The sequence below is a fragment of the Cyrtonyx montezumae genome, unplaced genomic scaffold (genome assembly GCF_038088225.1).
Source record: "Cyrtonyx montezumae isolate F1298 unplaced genomic scaffold, pur_monq_1.0 scaffold_23, whole genome shotgun sequence".
In the NCBI taxonomy this organism is placed as follows: domain Eukaryota; kingdom Metazoa; phylum Chordata; class Aves; order Galliformes; family Odontophoridae; genus Cyrtonyx; species Cyrtonyx montezumae.
In genome coordinates this window covers 377970-388233 of record NW_027071970.1, presented here as the reverse complement: position 1 = coordinate 388233, position 10264 = coordinate 377970, and the positions used below count along the sequence as shown (strand labels likewise).

Genomic DNA, 10264 nt, shown 5'->3' with positions numbered 1-10264 from the left:
TTGGAGCTAGTTCTTCACAACCTCCAAGCAAATAAGTTTCCAACGTTGTGGTCTCGGCAGGCTCCCATTCTTTTATTGCGAGACTCGTGGCGCAGCCCGGCTTTGTCCGAGCCGACGGCGGCACCGTAGGGAGCGGCAGGGCTGCGGTGCGGAGGCAGAGGGACCCGGCGGAGGGAAAGCCGGGGGCGGCCAGAGCCGGGGTCTGCCGAGATGGCAATGGGGCCCTGGGATCGCGCAGGATCTAGGAGGGGCTCGAGGGGCGCAATTAAAGCTTCTCCAATTACTGCCATCCGCGGGAAAAGGAAAAAAAAAAAAAGTATTTAATATACTATATATATGTAATAAAATCAACCGGTTAAAACGGCTGTGAGAAGGAAAAGGGAAAGCAAACGATGAAACACCAGAGAAATCCCTTCTCCGAGAAAGCCGGCCCGGAGCTGGGGACGGAGCAGCGGGGGACAGCGGCTCGGCCGGGGCAGGGGCAGGAGTCGGGCTGGCTGTCCCCGAGAAGCGGAGCGGAGGGCAGCGGGTCAGGGCTGCCGGCACCGGGGCTCCGCGCCGTTCCGCAGCCGCGCAGTTTCCCCTCTCCAGTTTTCGTGGGTTTGGGCTTTTTGTTTGTTCCTTTGCTTGCTTCTTTGCTTGCTTGCTCGCTGTTTCTGATCTTTTTTCTTTCTTACTTTTTTTTCTCTTTCCCACTTGCCCCCCACTCCCTTTAAACGGCACCGAACGAGCCTAATAGCGGAGCCTTCCGCCTCTCCGGGGCCCCACCTTGACGCCGGCTTTCGTTTTGTGCCGCTCCTTCCTCCGACAACCCGGGCTGAAGCTCGGAGGGGAGGATACAATCAAATCGTTTAAAACCAGAAAAGAGGGGAGAAGAAAAAATAAAAAATCCCCGATCCCTTGTTTGGATCGCGGTTTGGGAGGGGGTTGTTTGTTTGTCTGTTTGTTTGTTTGTTTTCTCTCCCCATCCAACCCCCTGTCACCTTTCACCAAAACAGACCCAGGCTGGGCGGGGGGCCCCGCTCCCCGGCACCGAGATGAGAAAAGCGGCGGGGACCTGGCGCTGGAGGTGGGTGAGGGGGTTGCTCCCCGGCGCGGGGCAGTGCAGTTCTTTGTGAGCGGGGTCGGGCAGTGGGAGTGCACCCGCTCCGCGATCGCACCTCTGCCACTCGTAGTGCGCGGAAATTTCCACGTCCCTTAACCTTCCCCCCTTTAACCTTGGCATTAATTTAGGACAGATCTTTTTAAACGCCTCCGTAATGCATTCAGACGCTGCTGGAGGTTTACCTTTCTTTCCTTTTCTTCTTTTTTTTTTTTTTTTTACCGTGGGTTATATTTACACTCAAAACAAAATAATTACACTTTTGTTGGAGAGAGAAAGCTGGTGATTAGACCGGGGCTCTTCGCTGCAAACCCTTTCTCAGTGGTACACCAGGACAATTTTTCACGGCTGGGTGAAATCAGACGCGGGAGGTAATGAATCCTGTGAGCTATTTAAATTTACAATTTGTAACGCAGTCACTCAGAAACGCCTATGGCCCGGCGAGGAGATGCTTGCTGGGTTTGTTTAATGTTAAAACCGCACCGTCCCCCTTTTGCTGGTGGGGGGGGGAGGGGGGGGAGCGGCGGGAGTCTCGCACAGCCCCGCGGACGGGAGCGGATCGGGTTCGGCTCCCGGCTCCGCGCTGCTCCGCGCTCACCGGCGGCGCCACCAAAACTAGTTGGAAATATCAACAAAGTCGTCGGCCGTGCTTCCTAACAGATAGATAATTAATTACAAAACACAGGGGGAATATGCAAACCGCGTATTACAAATTCTACAGGGCTTAACTGATTGGAAACAGATTATTATCTTGTTTGTCTTTTGTCTGTTTCACTTATCCCTCTGTCGTTTGTTGTGCTGTAAGTTGATACACTTTATTCTTGAAAGGGGATTTTTTAATGTAGTAAATTCCGTCAGCATCTTGTATAAGCGACGCCGCTCCTCCGCGCGTTGCGCTGTTAAAGCACGGAAGGTTTATTGGTTACATACAGACGATATTCCGCCGGCTTATTTACCGGCGGGCACGGTGAGGGAATGCGTTTGGCGGAGGCGGGCTGGGGGTCCACCGGGCTGCGTTCTTATTCTCTCCTCCCCGTTGCCTTTATTTATTCTTTGACTTTACAAAGAAATAAGGGGCCGAGCCCGGCGAGGGGGGTGGGGGGAACCGCAGCGCCGTGTGCCCACGGCCCCGCCCGCGTCCCGGCTCGCTGGGGGCACGGGGGGGGGGTGGGTCCCAGGGCCGGGAGCGCGGCGCGGCCACGCAGCCCTGCACGGCGTCGACGGGGCGCACCGGGAGCCGTCGTTGAAATAAAATCGAGCGTGAAAAGCGGTTCCGCCGCCCGCGCGCTGCCCGCGCCCGATGGTGCACACGCATACGTATGTGTGTCTGTGTGCACGCATCGCCGCGGGCACTCACGCACACGGGCGAACAGATCGCCGGGTCCGGGCCCGGCCGTGCTCCCGCAGAGTTTCGGGGCTGCACTGAGATGCGCCCGGCCCTGAGGTATGGCCTCGCACCGCCGCTTCCCGCAGCGTAAAACACCGCAGAGCGGATCGGTCCGAGAGCAAACTTTGGCGAAGAAGCGGCGGGAGCAGGCTCGGGGACCGAGCGGCATCTGCTCTCCACTCCTCTTCCCTTTTCCTTCCTATTTCTTTCTTTTCCAGTTGCTGCCTCCTGAATTCCCTCCTCTCTTTGTTTTCTTTCACTTCCTCTTCTTGCTCGCTCTCTCACGCGCTTCTTTTCTGGCTTTCCCTTTTTCGTTTATTTTCCGCTCTCTCTTATTCCTTCCTTTTAACCTTTTCCTCCTTTCGTTTTCATTCTTCTGCTTTTTTATTTTTATTTTTTCATTTCTTTTACTTTTGCTTCTCGATTTCTTTCTCTTATAATTTTTATTTTCCCTTTTTCGTTCTTTTTCCCCATCTCCCCTTGCTTCCTTTTCTTTTTATCGTCAGTTTTTCCCTTTCTTTTTCCTTCCTTTTTCGTTCAGTGTTTTTAATTTTTTTCTCACTCTCCTCGTTCTTATTTTTATTCCTCCTCCTCCTCTCTCTCTCGTTCTCTTTTATTTTGTCTTTTGTTTTCTTCTGTGGTTGTTCTGCTTTTTGTTTGTTTTGTTTCTGTGTTTTTCGTTTTATTTTCTTTCTTGCTTTCTCTTTTCTTTCTCTGTTCTCTCCCCCCTTTCTTTTCCCTTTCATTAATTTTGTTGTCGGTCTCCGCATTTCCACTCTTCAGGTCTCTCTCCCCAAACTCACCAGTCCTCCTTCCCCTCCCTGGCGATGCCCTTAGTGGATTTTGGGTTTCTTTTTTGACCGCTTCCGGGAGTCTTTCACCCCGGCCGCTCTGGTCCTTCCTCCCCCGGCGCGGAGAAGGAGCGGGGGCGAATGTAGAGGGGTTGCTGCGGGGAAGGGAGGAACGGGAGGGCCACCCCAGCCTCGAATCCCGGTGTCCCGGTGCCCACCGCCGCCACCGGCTGTCGCAGCTCTGCCGTACCTAGAACTGAAGAGCACAAACAGAGAAGTGTGGCGACCACCGGCCCCGGCATCCCCCTCCTCCTCCTCCTCGGCCCATCCCTCTCCCCCCACCCTCGGAGTCAGCCCCCGACAGAACGGGACACGGCTGCCCGACAAAGGCCGGCGGTGGGGCACGGCTCTGCACGGGGCCGCGTAACTTTTCGTCTCCCCCGTCCCCACCCCCGGGTTCCTTCCCCCTCTCACCCTTCGATCCCCCCCGCCCCCCCCCCGTGCTTTCACCGCCCATCCCGGGCTCAGAGCGGGCTGAGGGGAGAAAAGCTGCGGGAGTGGTGCAAATAGTGACAGAACAGGTGATGGTCCCAGTTCGGGACCCTGAACGAGCATCCCCATCAAATAAATAATTTAAATTTAAAAAATAAATAAATAAAATGAGACAGAGAGAGACAGAGAGAGAAAGGCTGAGCAAAGCCCCCCTGGCAACCCAAGCCAGGTGCGTACTCACTTAGTGGAGCAGGTACAAGCCACCCTCAACAATAGAGGCGCGTTGTTTTTTTCCCTCTGTGCCAAGCACAAGGCTGGAGCCAATTTAGATATGCTATAAATTAAGAGGTTGCCATGGCCACCGCGCTGCCATTGGCCGCTACCCGTCCGACGCGGGCTCCCACGTCACCAAATCTGAATAAGGATGCGCGAATTACTAAGGCGGGGGACAAAGCTGGCGATGGGGACAGCATGAGAGTGGCGGCGCAGCGGCGGAGCACAGCGAGGCACCGGGGCCGCCGGCCGCTGCGGGAGTGTACATGCACCCCTCCCGCACCCTCCAGCAGCGCGCCCGCAGCTCCCCGCCCGCTCCGCAGGGACTCGGGGGGCTTCCGCGGGGGGGCTCGGGATTTTCTTTCTCGCTTGGGGCATTGCTTTTTTTCTACCGAGGCTCCGGAGAGAACAGGGGGAAGAACTTGACAGCGGCTTCGCTCCCCCTCCCTGATTTTTTTTCTGATTTATTTTTTTTATTCTTCTTATTTTTTATTATTTTTATTCCCTCTCTCCTTTTTTTTTGTTTGTTTGTTTTTTTGTTTGTTTGTTTGTTTTTTGTTTTTTTCGATTGGTTGGTTCTGTTTTTTTTATTTTTTTTTAGTAGTATTTTTCTTTCCTACGTCTGAATTTTTGAGACCTCGCCGTGTGACGGTGCGGGGTTGATTCCGTTCATCTGCGCGTTTCCTGCCCGGTGCGGTAATGATGGTGCATTGTGCGGGCTGCGAGAGGCCGATTTTGGACCGCTTCCTACTGAACGTCTTGGACAGGGCATGGCACATCAAATGCGTTCAGTGCTGCGAGTGCAAATGCAACCTGACCGAGAAATGCTTCTCCAGGGAAGGAAAACTCTACTGCAAGAATGACTTTTTCAGGTGAGCGAGCCCCCAGCAACCACAAACCCTTCCAGGGGCTACAGAACTGCCGCTCCCAGCCCAGCAGGGTAGCAGGACTCTGGGGCTCCTTCTGGGATCTAGAGGGGAGGGCGCTTGGGGGACACCCCTCCAGTCCTCGTCCATCTATCCCGGGGGTCTTCGCCGCACCTCTCCGGAGCGGTCCCGGCCCCGCGGTGCCAGGGGACTGCGCAGTATCCCGAGCCGGGAGGCGAAGCTGTTCAGTCCCCGCCCTGGGTGACCTTGTCTCCGAAAGCTGCCGGGTCTGTGGCCCGCTCTGCTGTCGTCCTCGTCTCGCAGCAGGCCCGGGGACCCCAGGGCTGGACTCGTTTCCCCCCTCGCGGCCCCCACTACAGCCTTTCCCCACCTAAACGCCGCTCCTTGTGCAACCCCCCAACCCGGGGGCCCCCACACTGCGCCGCATCTTAAATGCCCCTAATGACTGTGATAAGGTGCTGAGGAGGAAATTAAGGGCCGGCATGGGAAGGGGAAAATGAGTTACGACTTCTAATGCCTTCACTACATCAACGTCGCCGGCAGCAGCGTGGGGGGCTGAAGTTGTGCCGCGGCTAGGAGGGAAAAGGAGAGCCTCGGAGCCTCCCCTCCGGGCCTGACAGCCCCTGCTCCCCGTAGCCTGGTAGCTGCCGTGTGGGGTTTTGTCTTTTTTTTTTTTTTTTTCCTCGGGGAATTCTTTTTCTAAATTTTCGCCTACCCCTGTCAAAAAATAATAATAAATAAAAATCTCCTGGAGAAGGGAAACCGGAGCTCTGCAAAGCAGCAGCTCCGAGACGAGAAAAAAAAAAAAAAGAGGAACGCGAGGTGCCCCGCACCACACCCCGAAGTGCCTCCGTCTCCTCTGCAGCTGCCACCCCCCAGTCCAGCAGGGATGTGTTAGGAGCGGGAGGAGAACGAAATTCTGCCCCGATGGGCACGGAGAAATAAATCCTCGCCTTTCGGGGCCTCTCTGGGAATCCGAAAAGTGAGATCCGAATGGGGTGGGGATGGGAGGCTCCGAGACGCGAGGGGCGCAGTGCGGCCCCGTCCCAGCTCTCACCTCTCGCCTTTCTCCCGTACAGGAGGTTTGGTACCAAATGCGCTGGCTGCTCCCAGGGCATCTCCCCCAGCGACCTGGTCCGGAAAGCCCGGAACAAAGTGTTCCACCTGAACTGTTTCACCTGCATGGTTTGCAACAAGCAGCTCTCCACGGGCGAGGAACTGTATATCATAGACGAAAACAAATTTGTTTGCAAAGAGGACTATTTGAACTCTCCCAGTTTGAAGGAAGGCAGCTTCAACTCAGGTATGCATGGCGCAGCCCGGGGAACCGAACTACAGCGGGGCCGAGTCCTGCCCACTCCCCACGGGCAGTGCAATGCTCCCGCTGCCGTTCCCGGTGCTCCCAGCGCTGCCGGTGCTGAGGTTTCTCTTTCTGGCCCCACAATGCCCCGTAGTCTGGGGGTGGATTTGCGGTGCAAGCCTTCACCTCGTGCTCCCCGCGGGATGCAGACACGCATGGATCCCACGGCTGCCCTGAGCACAGCCCCTCCCGAGCCCCCCATGCACCCGCCGAAACCGGGACCACCCCTGCGAGGCTGTCCGGTCCCCCGCACCGGGGGCCTGATCCTTCGCCTCCTTTCACCCAGAGGCAAAGCTCCCATTTGACTTCCTTGGAAGCTGTCTCTGCATCAGGACCGCGGGATCAGGCCCCCTCCTGCTGGCCCAGCAGTGCCGGCCGCCCGCGCTCACACCCTGCCGTGGGCTCTTTCTCCGTCCAGCACCTGGGGCCGGATCCTGTCACGCGAGTCAGTGGGGCCGCTGCTGCGAGCGAGGCGAGTAGAGCTTGGCCTGGGTGGTGCAGGCATCAGAGTCCGGGGGGGTGGCTGGGGGGAGTGAGCCAGGTTCAAGGCAGTGACTGGACTCTCTCACGAGCCCCTACATTCTTGCATTTTTCCCAGCGGTGCATCTCAGCTCCTGGTGTGAGAAGCGCAGCGTGGGGCGAGAGGGGAAGTGCCGGATGCTGCGGGGTGTTTGGTGGGGTCACCTCCTCCCCAGTGTGCCCCCTCCCGGTGGCACAGCCCCTGTGCAGCAGTGGGCGGGAGGTGTCGACAAGTCTGCCTTTCGGATGTATAGGGCCGAACTGGCCCGAGTTCATTGTTGTTTGGGGTGCCCTAGGGTGTTGGTGTTGTTTGTGTTGGACAGCAACGGCTGTCTGCACCTCTTGCTGCTGCCCAGCACCCCCTCCCCTCTCCTGAAAAGCATCTGGGCTCGGTGGGAAGGGGAGGGCAGTGGAGAGGGGGGTCAATCTCTCTTCTAAGCCATCTGCCTTTTCTCACTCCCCCCCTCCCCCCCCCCTTCCTCTCTGGTTCTCCTTTACAGTGTCCTCATGTACAGACAGGAGTTTGTCCCCGGATCTCCAAGATCCCATGCAGGATGACACCAAGGAGACAGACAACTCCACCTCCTCAGACAAGGAGACCACCAACAATGAGAACGAGGAGCAGAACTCGGGCACCAAGCGGCGGGGGCCCCGCACCACCATTAAGGCCAAGCAGCTGGAGACCCTAAAAGCTGCCTTCGCGGCCACCCCCAAGCCCACCCGGCACATCCGTGAGCAACTGGCCCAGGAGACTGGACTCAACATGAGGGTCATCCAGGTACGGCCACCCCACAGCCATCCCACTGTGTCACTGGGCTGGCCCAGGACGTCAGTGACCCAATCAGTGCAGACCTGTGACTGCAGAGGTCGGGGGGGGCAGCATACCCCCATCGGGAAAAGGATGGGATTGTGGATGAAACCCTAGATATGAGCCCAGGAGGTAAAGTAAGGAGAGGCTACTGTGCCCTGCAGGCAGTCTCCCTACCGTGCTGCCCACTCTCTCTCCTATCCCCCCCAGGCAAGAAAGTCCCTGTGGAAATATAGGGATTAATGGGCTTTACTAGCAGCGTTAATATGGGAGGATGCTCTGGCTCTGCTGGAGGTGGCCCAGTTCCTTGCAGAGGGGAGTAGGATCAGCAGGATTTGTGCACACTCCAAATATGCCCAGATGTAGGGGAAAATAATGCAGATGTCTCCAGGCCAACAGAGCTGTGCTTTGGAGGGAGAATGCTCCTGAGGAAGGCTGCTGCACTGCCCTTTTATTGCTACTCTCAATGGCCAGCTTGCTTCCAGCCCCCTCCCCACCTCCTGCCATGACCCCTGCATTTATCCTTTCCTTTATCCTGCTCCCCCAGCAAAGAAAACTCTCCAGGGACAGGCAGGCTGTGAGGATGGTGCACCCCCTGGGCCACAGTCGGCTGATGGGGCTTTAATGACCCCTTTTCTTGCCTCCTCAGGGTATACTAGCGTCGGGGGTAGGATGAAAACAACTCCAAGCTGGGAAATCCCTTTCAGCAAGATAACCCATCCCTGCTCCCATCCATCCCTGGCCTAAGTGGGGAGGGCTGGCCCTGAGAATTTGGGGGCACCCATAGCAACTCAGCCCCAGGTGCTGATGCCAGTCTGGCCACAGGTTTGGTTCCAGAACCGCCGGTCCAAAGAGCGCCGGATGAAGCAGTTGAGTGCACTGGGTGCCCGCCGGCACGCCTTCTTCCGCAGCCCACGCAGGATGCGGCCCCTGGGTGGCCGCCTCGACGAGTCTGAGATGCTCGGCTCGACGGCCTACACATACTACGGAGGTGAGGGAGGTGGACCTTCCATCCCATCCCCGTGCCAGCCCATTGCATCCTTTCCCCATTTTCTTCCCTGCCTTTGTTCTTCCCCGTCCTCCCTTGCTGCCTAGGCTCGGGGTGGTGGCAGTGGCAGCAGTGCAGCCCCTCTCCCAGGAAACAAGGCCACAGCTGTGGGCTTTTGTGCCCCTTTCAATCTGCATTTGTCCCACTTACCACCCCCCCACCCCCCCCCAAGCCTGCAGCATATGGAAGGTCACCACCACCCTGACAGGATGGGGTGGGACAGGGAACCCTGTGGTATGTGGGGCAACTTATCCTGCTTTTTGACAAAGTGCTCTCACCAGTTCCCCTCTACCCCTACTGCTGCCAGAGCCCCTCTATGATTAATATATATAGGAATAGTGTATATTCTTCCTCCTATGTTTAAAGTATTCTCCATTTTATTTTTATATTTCCCCTGTATCTCCTCTTTATTTATATATCTCCTTTAGATATATTTTCCTATTATATATATATATAATCTTTTATCCTATATATAAATGCATGCATAAGAATATATATACATATATGTATATATATGCACATATTTTTCACTTGTAACTAAGAATAAAATTATGCCCACCTTCTCCCCACAGGGTTGCCCCCAGCCCCTCCTGTTCTCTACCAACCCCCCTTCCCGTTCCACCAGCACTGTAGCCGTTAGGATGGAGGGGCTTACTTTTCTCCCTGCTCAGCCCCACATTTGTTCCAGCAGCATTCCAGGAGGGTATTTTGAAGGGGGAGGGGGAAGCATGCTCGTACCTGCATGGGGGTGTAGCCCTACTTCCCGTAGGTACTCTGGGTGTTGGCCCCAGGGGCCAGCTCCAACCTTCCTCTATCCTTGCAGATTACCAAGGTGACTACTACGGGCCAGGAGGCAACTATGACTTTTTTCCCCACGGGCCACCCTCCCAGGCCCAGTCCCCGGCCGACCCCAGCTACCTACAGAACTCAGGACCTGGCTCCACGCCCCTGGGACCCTTGGAGCCCCCCCTAAGCGGACACCATTCCTCAGAAAACCAAAGGTACACGGATATGATCTCGCACCCCGACACCCCCAGCCCCGAGCCGGGGATGACGGGCTCGCTGCACCCCATCCCGGGGGAGGTCTTCAGCGGGGGGCCCAGCCCACCCTTCTCCATGTCCAGCAATAGCGGCTACAGCGGGGCCCTCGGGCACCCCAACCCGGAGCTGAGCGAGGCAGCAGTGTGGTAGGGTCGAGGGGGAAGGCTCTCCCGCCCCTCAGCCCCGGGGCACGGCTCGCCGCGGCCCCATCTCCGGATACCGGCACCCACGACGCCGCGGGCGCTCTCCGACGTCCGACCGCATCCTCCCGTCGCTCCCCCCCCCCGGACGGAGACACCACGCTACCTCCCCGCCCGCACCGCTCCGCACCCCCGTGCTGTTATGAGTGGGAAGAGGGGATGCTGAAGCGTGCCCAGCCCCGAGCTCCCCACGCCACGTCAGAGCCACCGCTCTCGGACCAAAGCTGAACTCGTCAGGACACGGGTCCCACCGGTGCAGGGGCTGCCGTGGGGCTCTCCACTCACTGATTAGCACCCTTTTTAATTACCCCCTTCCTCAGCCTCCGCTCATCCCAGCATTATGGTGAGGGGGATGA

At 57.1% G+C, this 10264-nt stretch overlaps 1 protein-coding gene across 1 annotated transcript; it reads left to right on the top strand.

The window, feature by feature from the left end:
• Positions 1-4728: 4728 nt before the first annotated feature.
• On the top strand, positions 4729-9858 carry LHX5 (LIM homeobox 5). Its single transcript, XM_065738633.1, has 6 exons — positions 4729-4917; positions 6012-6235; positions 6579-6764; positions 7312-7589; positions 8445-8610; positions 9491-9858. Exons 1-6 carry the CDS (start codon positions 4745-4747, stop codon positions 9856-9858), a joined length of 1395 nt encoding a protein of 464 aa, XP_065594705.1. The 5' UTR covers positions 4729-4744.
• The last annotated feature ends 406 nt before the right edge of the window (positions 9859-10264 follow it).